We start from the raw sequence: 17,107 nt of genomic DNA, 5'->3' as shown, positions 1-17,107 counted from the left end.
TCGTTGACTTTTGAGCGGTGTTTTGAGTCTGATTATCAAAGTCCATTCAGAACAAAAAGGTGAATAATTTAATGAAGTATAGGTCTATGTTTGGTTTGGGTTCGAGGTCGTTAATTTAGATTAATGTATATTGTGTTGTTTTTCAATTTCCCTTGGAAGTGTTATTTTGGGCAAGTCAACAACAAACGTTTCTAATCAACGGGATTTAAAGCTGAATTTACTTGTTGGCTAGAAGAGACATTGATTTCGATTAAAATCATTTATTTTCTTTTTCCCTGAGATTGTTATTTTTAGTGAAAAAGAAACAACAAACATTGAAGTCCAAGTACAACAACAAAAACAACAACAAATCTATTTTATCAGAATGATCTTCAGACTTTGTGATTTAGACAGAGGGAGTTGGTGCTTCTTGTTCAGTTGGATGGGAGTTATCGTCCTAAAAGGTAAAACCAATCTGCGATAATCCATTTTATTTTCTGGACATAAACATTTAGCAGTATTGACAATGAAGTATAAGCCCGAAGGGCTAGAATGGAATCTCCTTGGTAGGATTTGAAGCCAACAAATCCTACGAAAGTTGCGCGGCCTAGCGCGGCCCGCCTGATTTTTACACAAATAGCTGATTGAAACTTAGATTTACCGCTAAATTTTGAAAAAAATATCACTCGAAAACAAAAGAATTGCTAGATTCAAAAATATGGCGCATATTTTAAGGCTTCACTTTTTCTTGCCTGAGAAAGGTTAGAGATTTGGTTCTAGCCCTTCGGGCTTATACTTCATTGAGTATTGAAAGAATAGCCTGGGTACAAACTTGGCCTATTATTTTGTTATTTACACGTAGTATAATTCGCATGATTATGAGTTTAACAAAAGCTTCAGACATCTTTTCGTCAAAAATAGACCATTTATTTAATTGTTCTCGAATGAAATATATTGTAATTTAATTGATTAAGGCAGACGTCATTACCCTATTACTATACCATCCCTGTAAATCTAATATCACTCTTTCTCCGTCTTTCTGCAGGAAAGGACGCATGCTCGAGTAATCAAAAAAAGGGCGTTTTACAAAATTTGCAGATTTTCAACGACAACAAAAAATCGTTGCAAAATGGCAACAGAAGCTGCAGATAAGTTTTTGATGCAAGAAGGTTTATTGTACACTAAACCTAAATACGGCACAGTGTTTGTTTTCGAAGAACCAAGCACTGGTTTAGTGGATAGAGTTAATGTAAGTAAATTTGTTTATTGTTTTCTTTCTTTTGATTTGTTTAAAATCATACAATTTGTAAATAGATATGTTGGAACAGGACGAGCTAAAGTACCGCTATGGGTTGGTTAGACGTCAACACTTTTTAACAAACATAATTTTACATCAGGGAGATTTAGTGGATGTTTTATCTGGTTTTTCCCCATTGTGGGAAGCCTTTTACAAATCCGGGAGAGTTTCCTTCCTTACTCTTTTTTTGTTAAAAATTCTATATTAGAACAAAAGGCTTCAGAAGCTAAAAGATAAGAACCTTGTTAAGAACTGTTAAAATTTTACGAATTCTCAAAAACAATTTCTTAACTAGCTTTAACCAAAATTCTAAACTACCTAGGTTGCCTTCCTGGGCGCCCTAGTGATTATTTGACTCGCGATCTTACATACCAGGTGCTTCGGTCTTTCATAAGCATGGTCAGCTCGCTCACAACCTCTGTTCTTGTCTCCTCAAAAGTATTTTGGATGTAGGTTCTTTTTTTTCTACCTCTTGAGGGTCGTCAATTTGTTGGCTGCCAAAGCACTAGTCTGTTTGTAACCTCTTTTTCATGTTTTATCAAATGCCTGGTCAGCTGCCTTCTGTATTTTCGTAGAATACAGACAAAATATTGAGGTGAACGAATTTGGAGAGCCTGAACTTAAATTTCTTTTCAAGAACATCGGAAGTAGCCTAAATCTATCACGATTTTTTATAAAAGTGTGACCGTATACGTCTGGTACAGGCAACCAATTCAAAAACATGAACACGTGCTCAGGTAATTAAACGGCTGAATGCAAATCGAAAGAGGAAAATTTTATTCCAAAAATCTAGCTAAGAAGTAAGCAATTATTGCCTACTTAAACAAGAATTTGAAGATGTCGGGTCCTCAAACCAATTAACTTTTCAGACATCATAAATATCTAATTTGACAAGCTACTCAAGCTGCACGAGATGCAGCAATTAGAAGATCTTTTGCAGCCTCCATATTTAGTATTAGAGTCAATCTAAAATTAATTATGCCCTTGATCTAATTAAGCAGTGATTAATTTTTTCAAAGATTTGAGGTGTCTGGTTTTCGTTTGCACAATCTAATTTGTTGTCTGATTCCATTACACGTTTTTTATACGAGTTCGAACGAACATCACTTGCCTCGCTTTCAAACAATTACCATGGTGATTATGTTCCTTGAGATATTAGATGATTTTTTTATAAATAGAAAGTAGTTTTGATGAAATACGCTGGGAGTTAATCACCATGGCAATAATTCCAAAAGGAGGCATGTGTTCATGACGTAATTCATGAAATGGTCTATTTAAATAAATTTTTTATACGAATTTAGAATTGAAATCAATTTTTCGGATAGATGACTTTTTTGGTTTCTTATACTACCATAGAAATGTTCTAATTTTTTTTAGATAATTACATCTGCTAATCCTTACAAATTCCTTACAATGTCCTTACAATGCACTTAATATCTTTTGAACTCATTTCATGTTCCTATATTCTTTGCTCTTATGATAAAAATATTTAAACCAGAAATCCATCCAAGCTCTTTTCAACCGTTGCGTATAAGCCACACAAAGGCAATTTATTTCTCTGATCCTTAATCATATAAAAGCAGTCCGCGTGTTAAATAAACCCTTGCAATTCGTTAGAGGAAACGCGGAAAAATAATATGTGAATCCATTTAGATTGATCTACAATTAACGCCGAAATATATTGGCAATTTTGACTTTAAAGGTCAGGCAAGAATTGCAGTTTCAGTACTTCCACTTTGCTTCATTGGATTTTTCGATTAGGGAGGGGTTAAGTGGCTTCCAGGCTATATTCTCAGCCTTATTGGAGCATTTTTGAGCTTTTAGATCCTGAGAACCTAAGGTCTAATGTTAAAACTCTACTTCTGAACTGTATATCAAAGCACTTAAAAATCACTTGTATTTTTAAAGTTTTGAGGAAATTCCCCTTTTGTGCCAATCATTTCAGCGCCAATTGTAGTCTCCAGTCTCCGATCTTACCTAACGAAACTCTTCCCTGGAAACCAGTTTTTTTAAGCCACCCGAAAGTGAAAATTCAATCATCCTGTTATGCTTTCTACAAATCCGAATTGATCTCATTTAAGACAGAAAGAACAATTTTTTAAGTGCAGTGAACCTGTAAAGTTCGACCGAAGAGAATTCTAATCGAATTATTCAATACCTTTTCTATTCCATTGCCCTTTGATACAATTATAAGCTTTTCAAGGGAATTAGATTTTAAAGGTATGGTGGATCAATCTGAGACCACCACCCACAGAGAAAAAAAAAAGATTTTTATTAGATTAGTTTTTGTTTCAATTGGTAGGCGGAGAAATACACCTTTCCCATAATTCGCAAAACAGTTGCGCGCGCATTGTTTTGATGCTCTCCACCGTTTGGTCTTTAGAGGTAAACAAACCCGTTTTTGCCTGCGTTTCCTTAGGGAAAGTTGGTTTTTTGTGTTTTTCTTCTGCTCTGTCGATCAAAATCCCTTCAAATTTTAGTATGTTCTTTCTATTCGTGATATTATACCACCCTGAAATCTTTTTGCCAAACAAAGATTGTTATCAAAAGTTGAAAACCCACTTTCCCTAACCTCTCGTAGGCAAAACGGCGTTCGTTTACCTCCCAAACAATTTTATACACAACGGTGGAGCGCAAATTTTCCCGGACCATTTCTGAGAAGTTTGAATTACGGGAAATGTGTAATAGAGAATAGAAGAAAAGAAAAACAAGAAAAAATTATTTTTCCGGAGAATTTTTTGGTTTTCGATAATCAATCCATACTTACTCCAATACCTCTTTGCACCAGGCTAGCCGTAATGTCTAAAAATGGGCAATCCTGAGTCTACAGTGGAGTCTCTTTATAACTCGAACCTCTATAACTCGAATGTTTCTTAACTCAAACAAGTTTTATGATCCCTTCAGTTAACAATGCCTTATAGACCTTACTCCATAGTTTGTAGACTCCATTATATACTTTTGGGTAATGTATTAGGTTTTCTTCATCAGAAGGGATTTAAAATTATTGTTACTTAGAATCTCATAAACATTGGATCAAAGGGTTCTCTATTACTGGTACGCGGCGGGTTGGACTGCAAATAATGAAGAATTAGCTATTTGTCATAATACGTATGTATACCTTTACAAATAGGTTTATGCATCGGATACACTATGCTTTTAATGAGTACTGAAATGACTCAAATCGGACTGAATCACACACTTTTAGAAAACAATAGAGGGTTTTTTACTCTTTCAACCCAGCTAACTTCCCTTCATTTATGAACGATCTTTTCGTCTACCGGTAATTTCAACTGAGGACTCAATGAGAAAAAAATTGGCAGTTTTCCAAAGTATCCAAACATGACCTATTTAGCCAAAGCCAAAGCAAAATACATTAAAAATTGACGTATTACAATAAATCCTTTGACTTTAGTTAAACCATTTTCTTTCTCTACCAGGCGTGCATTGAACTGAAGCAAGTCATAGCCGATCAATGGAAACCACAGGTCAGTACCACAAAATTCAATGTTGTGGCAGGTTTTGATCCAGAAGTATGGAATCAGACAATGGCTAATGTGGAAGGATGGTCAGCAGCTGCTGGTAATCTAGAAATGCGAAAATCACCAAGACAAATTATTGAAGGCAGTGATAAATTCTTGAATACCGGAGGTGCTTAATTTTTTTAGTTATTTTTGAGACTGCTTTGTCCCCAAAAAGTGAAAAATTCGTAGTAACAGAGATACCGGGTGGGTCTAAAAAAAAGTAAATTGATTTTAAGTCTAAATATCTTAAAACCGTTAAGGGCGTTAAGGATGTAAGTAAGATTTTTAACCAGATACTATTTAATCATAACCATCTTTGCCCATTCTTTATTTTCTATTTAAAACATGTGCTATGAATATGAATCAGTATATAAGAATACAGGAGGCTAGCATATGCGGGTTGGATTAACAGTTATCGGTCCTCATATGGTAATCCAAGGGCCTATTTGTTTCATCACTATTTTTGCTATGTTTACTACAAGTGCACTCGATTCAATTTTTTCTGTCCAGATCTGTAGCACTTTTTGTAAATAAACTTGCAAACTCCCTTTTAGCAAAAATAGTAAAGACATCAACCTTCTGCAAGCAAAGCAAAGTTTGCAATTTCTTCACAGTAAAAATTGCATCTAAAATTAGACTGGATGATACTTTCTTAGCCTGATTGCCGATTTTAAACCAATAAAATTAGAGAAGTGAAGAGCTGAAACTGTAGCTTGCTCCACGCACGGGTCTATATCTGAAATCAAAATAGCAGTTGTTTTCATAATGGCGGGATGGTGGTCACACAACCGTAAATAAACAGTGGATTGAAAATTACTTTTCAAAATTCAAAGTACAACCAGGGATCATAAAGATGGCAGACAACAAAACTTGTAATATTTACTATCATTTTCAAAGTTTTCATGGAATTTCATAGCACTTTTAGCAAATAGCATCTACAGCATTTATAGTAAGTGAAACAAATAGGCCCCAAGCCGTTACAGAATGTCTAAACAACGTCTATGATATTCAAATTGAAACCGGTAAACCGGGAAAAGAAAAGCTTGCGAAAGCTTTTAGAGAAAACCAGGAACCATGGAATCTCAGATAATTTTACTTTCGAACCATTATAGTCCGAGGATACACTAATAGGAGTAATTTCTTCCGCCAGTTTTCTTTAGATATTATTCGCTATGAAGTAGTCAAACTTTATCTTCTCGCTGCATTAAAATTCCTAAGTAGAACTAACAGCTATTTCACCCATGAAAGTTTAACTGGTAAACTTGTTGAAAACTGAACGAATACATAGATATCTCCTTTTTCAGGATTCGCTGTTGTAATGTGTCGATCAGTCGAAAAAGATGTGGCAGGATTTCACGAACGTTTAGCAATAGTGGAAAAACAGTTCAACACCATTGCTTCCAAATATGGATTAACAATTGATAAAACCGTTTGTGGCGCCAAAGATGCCTTAAGTGGTCTTTTTGTTGATGGTCTTGGAAATAAATCAGAATCTTCGGCCTTGCAGGCCGCTGTGGCGTGTAAAGGGGGCGTTAATGGATATCCTGGGGGTAGTTACATGTTGCAGCAAAAATTCCGATTTGCATGGGATTTACTCAGTGAAAAAGGTTGGTAAAAAACAGACTTTGTACCAGTTTGTACCACAAACATTATATTGCTTTACAAACTACATAGGGTTTCCAGTGAAAGCATGTCTAGTTTTATGGTCGACTAGTCTAGCCATGTTGTTTTTATTTTACACTAGATTTTCGATAGTTTGAACATCAAAACATTCGAATCCCGCTGTTGACAATCAGAATATGATATAAGATGGCGAACTAAGCAGCTCTTAGACTGGACACACTTCCTTTTATATGGGAAGCACGATCCAGTCAAGTAGTTAGGGATCCGTGTTTTGTACATAAAATCACCGCATTGTCAATTTAACATGAAGTGCACTCCATATCCCATGTTTTATAGACTGGAGTCGTTTATAATGGATGTAATACTTATAATAAACACAAATAATGTTACGGCATTTAGTTTGTATAAACGACTGGAAGAATCCGGTGTTCCAGCCTTATAGATACAGGGGCTAGCTACGCAGAAACTTGCGTAGCGAGAAAACAATTTATCAAGCAACAATAAACTCTCAAAATAAAATCAACTGAAATGAAAAACTTTTAACACACAAATCCACACACATTTTATTTTCAAAATTTTTTTTTGAGCGGGAAAAATTTTTAATAGCGATATTAACACTTTTTTTTTGTTTGGAGTTAGTGCACAAAGGTTTCTAGACGACTAAAATTTACTTTTTTGCTTTATTTCTAATATGTCTGAATTAGTCGTCTAGCTTGCTAGACTACATGTTTTAAAAAAATTGATAGTGCGAAGAGTTCAATTGAACCATTAAATAGACTGATAGTGCAAAGAATTCAATTGAACCATTGGACTTTTTCCAGAAAAAATTTGAATATGGGGGCTGTAGGATATACCATTTTTTAGAAATTTACCTCCCGGATATTCTGAATTTCGACCCCCCGGACAAGCATCAGCTGACCCCCTGGGTATTCAAAATAACCCTCAAACTGAGCAAAATTACCCCTAAATAGAGCAAGTTTACCCCCCGGACAGGGCAAATTTTGTAGATTCTTCACTACCCCCGGGACACTAAACCTTCCACCCCCCATGTACGGACATTTTCTGAAAGAGTCCATTGCATGTTTAACTTTCATGGCCTTACAAGTTTAAACAGGTCGTATTGCATTCGTTTCGGGATTTTGTCAAAATGAGTTAATAGGATGAATAGTCTTTTGATGTCCACTTCTAAAACTAGTAAGTCTTCATCTGTCAGCTAAAACGTTTGAATTCTTTTATTTAAAGGTGCTCACGACTTGGCCAAAATGATTGGTCGTCATAAAGAAAATACATTGGTATTCGGCAACAATGAGCGAACCCATTTAACACGTGTTCACCACGTGGAGCCACACCCACATAACACATCAAATTTCCGTATACATCGTATTTCCATGCCTTTTGATGATGATGAAGAAAAGGAGGAGACACCAGGAGGATTTGGTGGAGGTAGCAAAGAATCTGGTCTTTTCTACATCTCTTTTTCAAAATCTCAAGATTACGTCATGAAATTGTTGACAAGTATGGTTGGAGATCGCAAAGGAGTTACCCATGATTCTTTGATCGCATCCACGACTTGTATGAAGGGTGGTTTCTATTACCTACCAGCTGTAAGGGAATTTGGTATGGAACCACCAGGTGTTTTACCAATGTCAGATCTTTTGTTTGATCACTGGGATGTGAAGCCTGAAGATAATGAATATTTGTTCTATAATCATAAAGAATATATGAGTCGTATGTCTTCCGCAAGAAAAGCTAATGTCAGTGGAGAAGAGAATGCTGAGAATGATCCATATCCAGATCCACCATCGCAGAGAGTCTTACATCTTGTTGAAGAGATGTTTGAGAATTGGGAAGATACGTGGTTCCATCCAAGACGTGCTGATCCCATCCCTCACTTGTACGAGACAAGCACGGACACAAACATCAAGACGTATTCTAAACTCCTTCGTCAAGCTCACGCTGTTCGACTTACACTAAGCTCGGTTTATACTACCAATGATTTTACAGGTGATTTCAAAAATTCTTATGGTGTGGCTAACGATTTGTTTCGAATCAGTCCTTATGATATCCTAGCTGGTAAGATGCCAGGTTATGGTCTTGGTATTGGTCAAATTGCAATGCCATATTTGAACCCAGATCCAGAGGGTGGATTATCGGCAGAAAACATCGATGCTTATGCTCATAAATTGAATGAAGTCTCTGGTTTTGGTCATGTGGTACCTAATTATCAAACACTCATCGATGCTGGTATACCAGGCTTTCTCCAACAACTGCAGAATCGTTACAACAAATGCACGGATCAAACTAAGAAAGAATATTATTATTGCTGCATACTCGTTTACACTGGCGTACAAGAATATATGCAGAATTATGCAAACCTTGCTACTCATCTAGCTGACAAGGGCACTGGTTCTGGTGTTGATTATGCATTAAATGGAGATCAAATTGCTAATCTCCGTGTAGTTGCTGACAGGATGAACTATCTAGCCAACACTGGTCCACCAGTTACGTTCATTGATGCTGTCCAACTGATTTTAACACTTCATGCTTGCTTGCACATGACGTCCGAACCTGTATCGATTGGCCGTCTTGATATGATGTTGGAGCCGTTCTTGCAAAAAGAGTATGACCAGTTCATAGCTGATCCTCAATTTTACCAAGATGTCATTGATGCTTTCTGGATCAAGATTGGAGAGAAAGTTCAATTAAGTCGTGAGACACGTCTTGATTTGTACAAAGTTGGAACTATTGCTGTACCGTACCGTAGTGATGGGCGTTTCCCAAGAGGTGATGGGTGTAACCAGTGGGTGCAGCAAGTTACTATTGGTGGTTATACTTCACCAGATGGTGTCAAATTGGTCCCTCCAAGCGACACCAGAAATGAAATCGTCAAGTTGTGTTTAAAAGCTGCTCGAAGATTACCTTTAAACGCTCCTTGCGTATCTTTAAGGTAAGCGTCTGATTCGAAATTTGTCTTCGACATTTCTACTTTTTAATTTTGAGTTCTTGATTAGTAGTATTCTTTGGTTTAATACAGAAATACAGAATTAAGGAGCAATGACCGAATTGTCCAAGGCAACGGCGATCCAAGGATCCCTCGTTCGAATCCCCTTTCCTTCGTCCAGCTCTTAGTAAGTAAGTTTGCGACTGCAGTCGAGGGCGACCCGATAGCTGTCTACCCGAAGGTAAGGGAGGGTGCCACTCACTCAGCTCTTAGATAACCAAACCGGCTGGTCAGACTCCTTAAACAATCTATTGATATCCAAAAAATTTTACCTTACTACTTCTCTACTCTTTCACTTTAAGGTTGCACAATATGACCAACGAGGAGGTTTTGAAGGAGGCTTCAAAGACCATCTTAAGTGGTGGTGCTCACCCAGTCATTGACCATGATGATAGAATCATCCCTGCTCTTCAGACCACTGGATTATCTTTAGAAAGAGCTGCTGGCTATTCTTCAGATGGTTGCTACGAACCAATCATTCCTGGCAAATCTGAATTCTCATTCTGTTACGTTCCCTTACTGCAAGTCCTGGAAATGACCATCAACCGTGGTGCTACTATCTCTGATGCCGGACCAGAAGGTATGAGAGGTTATACTGTGTCGCAAGAATTCCGACCAGGGTCTGCAGATATTAAGTCCATTAATGATCTCAAGAAGCAGTTTGCTAAACATCTCCGCCTGCAGATGAATGATGCCCTGTCATTCCTTGGTAGCTATGGCAACATTTACAACATCTACGCCTCACAAATGCTCTCCTGTATGATTGATGGTTGCTTGGATAAAGGGCTCGATATCTATAATGGCGGCGCTGACATCAAACTGATTGGCTTGATGGCTATTTCATTTGCCAATACAGTCGATTCCATTTATGCTATACAAGAGTTATGCTTTGGTGACGATTCACAAGTGTCTTTGGATTATTTATTGTTGGCTTTGATGTCTGACTGGGGATTCAATTTGCAAGAGCCATGGCAAGATCCAACTGATGGTAAAGTGTCTGCTGAAATGAGAGGCTTAAACATGAAGCTACTCCGAGAGAAATCATTAAAATTACCGAAATATGGTTTAAAAACCAGAGAAGATGCCAAAGATGCTGAACGTTTGACAACATCAAATCGTGAAAGTTTGAAAGATATTGCCACATGGTTAGCCAAGGAGATTGTAGAATCATTCAAAGATGTCACCACCGATGGAAAATATCCATTCTGTAATTCCATTCGTAAAGGATTGGATGAAAAATATCCTAATGAATTCCACTATGCATTGGGTTCAGGAACCTTTGAAGGATATGTTGGATGGGGATTAGGATGTGCTGCATCAGCTGATGGCAGACGCAAAGGTGAACTTTAAACTTCTTCAAATGATTAGCCTCTTCTTTCTTTAAGAATAATTTTATAAAAACAATGAACCCAAAAAGCATGTAACCTAGTCTTGTAAAAGCTATTAATCATTTATTGAATTTGGCTGATTGGAGTTCGAGTAAGGAATCTTATATACTCGAATTACGGAGAGATTCGAATCTTAGAATATATTTCAAGAGGGAGAGATCCCACATTCCAGGAGAAACTGGGAATAAGTAAGAATTGTAGAGAGATTCGAATAATAAGAAATTCGAATAAGTTAGAGTGTGCTGCATGTCAAAGAAGCGTCTTTCTAAAGAAAAAAAAAATGTAAATTTAGCTACACGCTTTTTTTATAACAATGGTGTTTTATCATTTTATCATGGATATTCTAAACTTTTTTTGAGAAAAAACATCCGAAAATATTCTTAAAGTATTCTTGTTAGATTAGGGTCGACATTGAACCTAATTGTAAAATTAAAACATACCTGAAGTATAAAATGGCATTGAGATTTACTTGGGGATAATTGACAATTTACAGTTAAAAATTATCTAAAAATTGCATTCTTAGGTCCTACTATCAAATTCCATGATAGTGATATTCTTAGCATATTCCTAACTCTTTGGACAATTTCATCATGAATATTCTTATAAAGTTCAATCTTATAAAAAAAGCGTGTAATACTATCATTAGTTATCATTACAATTGTATTTAAATATTTTTAGCACAACCTATTGCATCTGATATGAGCCCTACACCAACACCTCAAGACGTGTCAGATACTGTTGTCAAGATTGATGACATTTACAAGTAAGTGATAATCACTGACCTTTATATATGCCTGGACCGAGCTATATCCGCCATCTTTGATTGGAGTTTTTTTCGAAATTGGTACCCGAGAAGAAGCCATTACAATGTTAAAAATAACGTCTAACGACGCTACATCATCAAAAGTATTCGAGGAAAAGTAGATCTAGCGCTTCCGATGCATTCTCACCGCTATTGAGTAATACCAATTTCAAAAAAAACTCCGCTCAAAGATCTTGGTTGGCCGGGATTGAGTAACTTGGTCCAGGGATATATAAAGGTCAGTGGTGATAACTCTTCAAACATCATAATATTTAAACAACGATTCTATCAAAAATAAACATTTTTCCGTTATTTCCGGATTAGCTTAAAAAACATGGCCGTTAGATAACTTTTCTTTATCATCTTCAGAATTTTACCATACATGGATATTGAAGAATTAAAGACAAAATATTCGAATGGTTGCGAAATTGACTTGACCATCAGTGAAGCGACTGATGAGAATAACCTCACCGACTTTTTACGTCATTATGCTAATCAGGAAAAAAACCTCGGTGGAAATATCTTGACCAGTAAGTGGCTGACAATCAATCAAGTCAATTTTTATGTTCAGATCTTTCTAATTCGAACCTTTGAATGTCTTAAAGTCTTCTTTTTTAATCTATTATAAAACAATGATTTGCTCAAGGTTTGAAAGATATCCTCCGCCCAACAGACCTTTTCATAAATACATCATGAACATCACTTGCCTCGTATTCAAACAGTTACCATGGTGATTATGTCTCTTTAGACATTGAATGATTTTGTTATGAATAGGAAGTAGTTTTAATAAAATCCGCTGGGAGTAAATAACCATAGCAACGATTTCAAAACGAGGCAAGTGATGTTCGTAACGTAATTTATGGAAAGGTCTATTAGTACTAGTAATCGTATGGTTTGGAGTGCAATTAACGATTAATCACGAGTAACAAAGGAGAAAATAGTAATTTGCACGAGTCCGAAAGACGAGTGCAAATTACGGTATTTTCTCCTTTGTTACGAGTGATTAATCGTTAATTGCACGACAAATCATACGATTCCGAGGTAATCGTCAGTAACTAATCATTAGTAAATCATAGTTTTTTTAGAAAAAGGGAAAATTTTTGACATTCGAATTGCAATGCAACTTATGTACATAAAGCGAATTTTTGAAGTATGAGGACTAAATTCATAAAAAAGCACGATCCTTCTTATATTTTTTTTTTGGAGAGAAAAGAATAAGGGGACAAAAGTGTCCCCCCGCCGAAGAGTGCAAAAAGTGGTAATAGTGCAATTAACGATTAAACGCACTCCTCTAAACCAATCAGATTCGAGTAATTTTGCACGGCTGACGATCAGAAGAGAAATTGTGCAAATCAACGGAAACTAAATATGCCTTTTCATAAATTATTTTGAGTGTAAAGATTGCCTCGTTTTGAAACCATTTCCAAGATGATAAAATTTCACTTTTTTATAAACTCCTCTGGGAATCAATTACCATAGCAATATTTTGAAAACGAGGTAAACGTTGATGTTGACGTAATTTATGAAAGGGGGTTAACAAGTACCTTAAGGGAAGAAATTTTGGTGGAAATTGAATTTGGCGGATGGTTGAAAAAGTTTTTTCGAGAGGGAATTTAATTTGGTGGATGGCTTGATAAATTGAATTAGATGGGAATTTAATATGAAGGATATGTTAAATAACAAAAAACCTGTTTTAAGGCCTGAAACAGCATACACATGGGGAATGAATGCAACAACTTAAATTTAGCTGAAATTCAATTTGGTGGATGGCGGAAAATAGAATTTGGCGGGAACTTAATTTGGCGGATTTGAAGAAAATCCTGTGTGAAATATGGTTGTATTAAACGCTATGATACTTAATGAAAGTCAACTCTTAATTGAAATTATTATTCCTTTAGTCACTGTTGCGGATCAAGACACTTTCCATGGAGCGATGAAAAACCCTGAGCAATATGATTTGGTTCGAGTGAGAACTGGTGGTTGGACTGAATTCTACATCTCATTCTATTCGCCACATCAGGTACTAATAATATGAATACTTTATCGTTTTTTCTTCATATGCCCTTTAAATTGAGAAATAATGATACAAAATTTACGCCGCTTTTACGTTAAAATTGCAAAATCTTGCCCCTTTTTACACTGGCCCTTTTAACACCGGTCCTTTTTACGCCACGAGCCCCAAAAAGACGCCAATAAGGGCCGCTGTAAAAAGGACCGATTAGGTAATATTTCAACCGTAGAAGAATGTGCTGTCATTTTGCTTTTAGAGATTCTATTCCGCCAGTACTTACGCTCTTTTTTAAAGAAATGCGACCAATGTGATGAGCGACAGTCTTTTTTTATCTCGATGTAAAATTTTTCTCACGACGCGCTTAAGATTTTTCTGTACCAAACAAACGACCATGGCTTTTTCCTCGACAATAACGTATTTGGTTTGAGGTTAGTCTGATTCGCAGACCTATACTTCCTCTATAAGAAACTTTTTTCGCTAGAGGATGAGCAGAAGCCTGGTTAGAGGTTTGCTTAAGATCTAAAGATCGGAAAAATATTCAGCTTTTTAAGATACCTTTCCGACCGTAGTCGCGCCGTCAGGCGCGTGCCACTTAATTATTTAATTATCTCCCTAAACTCGATCCAATCCTGACACATTTTTCTATTGTCTATAGTTGCGAAAAAAATTACTGGAACGGTTTTAGTGGGATAAAGCGGACAAAAATATGCCTGCGCGGCCCGCGGCTACGCTCGAAAAGGTGTATTAGATAGCTTTAGAGCCCCGGGCGTGGACGGCCGGTACGCATTGAGCGTTTGGAATGGTGCGGATTAGAACTATAACTGAATATAAACACGGTTAAGCTTTTAACTTTTATCTTAAATCCATTTGTTATCTTAGCTTCAACATTTGCGAAGAACCAGAGCCATCATTCCACCAGCATCAGGTGATAGCATGGTAGTTGACGAAAAAGGTGCAGTGAGACGACTGTCAAAGAGAGAAGCACGAAGAAAAGAAAAACAAGCGAAACGAGAACAACGTAGATTAGAAAAACGCGCAAAACGAAAAGCGGAAAGACAAGAGGAACGCGCGGAAAGACATGATGAGCGGTCAAGAAAACATCGAAAGAGTAGATAAATAATATTTTACTTGGGAATGAATGAGAAACCGTTCCGGGATATTGTTGTTGTTGTTTTTTTGCTAATTCCCTGCTAATTTACATTTCATTAAATTGACAAGTTTCAAATTGACTCGATTGAGAAGAGGAGAGGAAAGTTTTCACACTTTTCACCTAAAAATGAGGTTCGTTTTTAGTTTATGTATCTTTAGTGTCATTGCCGGACTACTGTATCCGTCATAAGGAAATTATTATTTACTGCTTTTTTATTCTTTCAAATTTATTTTAGCTTTTATTCACTAAATACTAATTTTTTATAAGAATAATTTTATAAAAACTCGATGCTCAATTAACAAAAGGAGGACAACTGGAGGAACTGGAGTCTGTGGAATTTCAAAAATTGCTGAAAAAGAAGTTTCTTAATCTCTAAAACTTGTGACTTGAGAAACCATTCTTTTGTAAGGATATGTCAACCTTAGAAAAACAAAATTATAAGAACAATCTAAGAATACTTACGAGGGTGTACGGTTCATATAAAAAGTCTTTGATTTTGTAATTACGGAAGTGTGTTATAAATCATCTTGTGTGATTAAATTAATTAATGATTGTTAGAAAGTTTCTATAGAAATATTTCCGTCATTTTGTTGTGTACTCTACCTAACTGTTTATTTTTTTCTGTGTTGATTGTTTGAGAAAACTTGGTTATTGGCAAGAGTGATTTGAGCTGGTACTTTTTGATGATGTTTTTAGAATTCATTTTTGATTTTGTTTATCGATTTTTGATGTTTTAATTTTTTTATTCGTGGTTTAACCTTTCACTGTTTCATTTTTTGTACAAATATTTTAGCTGCTTTATTTTTCTATAGGTTTTATTTAGTCTCGAAAATCATTTAAAACTTTAAATATTGCCGGCAACGCCCACCATTCATTTTCTGAATTTTTGAAGCCTTATCCTTAACATTCTGGTCATCGAAGCCTTTTGGTCTTATATAGTTCATTTTTATAAAAGAACGTGTACATTGACTTCGGGCAGGACGGTTTAGGACAAACAGTATCCTTGGTTTCCGAGAAATGTCAAACCTATGTTAATATTCTAACTCTAATGTTTGCAATGACGTGGTTTTTGTTACTTCTTTTATTTGAGTTTGTCTTTTAAATATAGTAAAATTAAACTCGTGATATGATCAAGTAGAATTGATAGAATTTGTTTTTTTGGGGTCGGAAACTTTATTTTCAAGATAGATGTGACAGTTATCATATAGCAATCTAGTAAATATTTAAAACCAAAACAGCGTTGTATAACCGGCATCAACAACAACAAGTTTTTTCTATATAAAAATGTTGAGGTGATAACACACATCACACAAAAGTTGATGAACGGGGTTGTGAAACACAAACACTTGAAGTTGAAAGTAATTGAGCTAGTTATCGCCATCGGACAGGCAGTGAAAATATGAACGGGCGATAGCATCGTCTAGGTTGCAGAAGGCAGGGGTAACTAATTTTTCCCTTTGATCAATAAAAAGTTCCGCATGCATAAAGTAGCTTCTTTGGGCCACATTGATCGTCGCGGTATATCGTCTTAATGAAAAAGAGTACAAAGAAGATTTCTCGATATGAGTTCATCTGTCAAAATCTAAAGGACGCAACCATTGAGTTTCAAGCCCGAAGGGCTAGAGGTCAATCTCTAACCTTTCTCAGGCAAGAAAAATTGAAGCCTTAAAATATGCGCCGTATTTTTGATGACGGATTGAATCTAGCAATTCCTTTGTTTTCGAGTGATATATTTTTCGAAATTAAGGGGTAAATTTTAGTTTCAATCTGTTATTTGTGTAAAAACCAGGCGGGTCGCTCAAGACCGCGCAACTTTGGTAGGATTTGTTGGCTTCAAATCCTACCAAAGAGATTGACCTCTAGCCCTTCGGGCTTGAAACTCAATGGTGTCAACACAGGACAAGGGCGTGCAAGGGGCGTGCGTTTCGTAATTCTTGGAATTGCGAAAGAAGTCTGGACACGAGATCAAGAGATCTATTTACCGCGGGAAATCAACATTTATTTTCCTAAACACCGCCAACGTTGAACGTCATGTCATGTGTGTGTATCTTTGTCATTTGATCTTAATTTATTTTTTGTATGTCTGTGTCTTTTTGAAGTCAAATTTATTTGTTTGTTTAATTTTTGACAGCAATGTCAGCAGTTTTATAAAATTTGATATCAGGTAAAGCTATTTTTTGTTTTCAAACTTTTAACTGGCTGGGTTTATGCTTTTTATGTGCGGCTTTCTCTACGACTACTCTATCTGAACTGAAGAGGTGTTGTTGTGTATACAGTTGGATCCAAGAATCTGTGTGTCGTGTGTAGAATAGAAAAATACAATCTACTTCTAGCT

At 36.1% G+C, this 17,107-nt stretch overlaps 1 protein-coding gene across 1 annotated transcript; it reads left to right on the top strand.

Moving 5' to 3' along the window:
* Positions 1 to 1,004: 1,004 nt before the first annotated feature.
* Positions 1,005 to 15,621, top strand: LOC136816005 (uncharacterized). Its single transcript, XM_067072427.1, has 9 exons — positions 1,005 to 1,228; positions 4,714 to 4,924; positions 6,102 to 6,404; positions 7,663 to 9,367; positions 9,724 to 10,760; positions 11,488 to 11,572; positions 11,981 to 12,141; positions 13,510 to 13,631; positions 14,502 to 15,621. Exons 1-9 carry the CDS (start codon positions 1,109 to 1,111, stop codon positions 14,736 to 14,738), a joined length of 3,981 nt encoding a protein of 1,326 aa, XP_066928528.1. The 5' UTR covers positions 1,005 to 1,108; the 3' UTR covers positions 14,739 to 15,621.
* Positions 15,622 to 17,107: the final 1,486 nt, after the last annotated feature.

The sequence above is a fragment of the Clytia hemisphaerica genome, unplaced genomic scaffold (genome assembly GCF_902728285.1).
Source record: "Clytia hemisphaerica strain Z4C2 unplaced genomic scaffold, Clytia hemisphaerica genome assembly, whole genome shotgun sequence".
Taxonomy (NCBI): Eukaryota; Metazoa; Cnidaria; class Hydrozoa; order Leptothecata; family Clytiidae; genus Clytia; species Clytia hemisphaerica.
The sequence above is the reverse complement of the archived record's forward strand: the minus strand, read 5'-3'. Positions and strand labels throughout refer to the sequence as shown.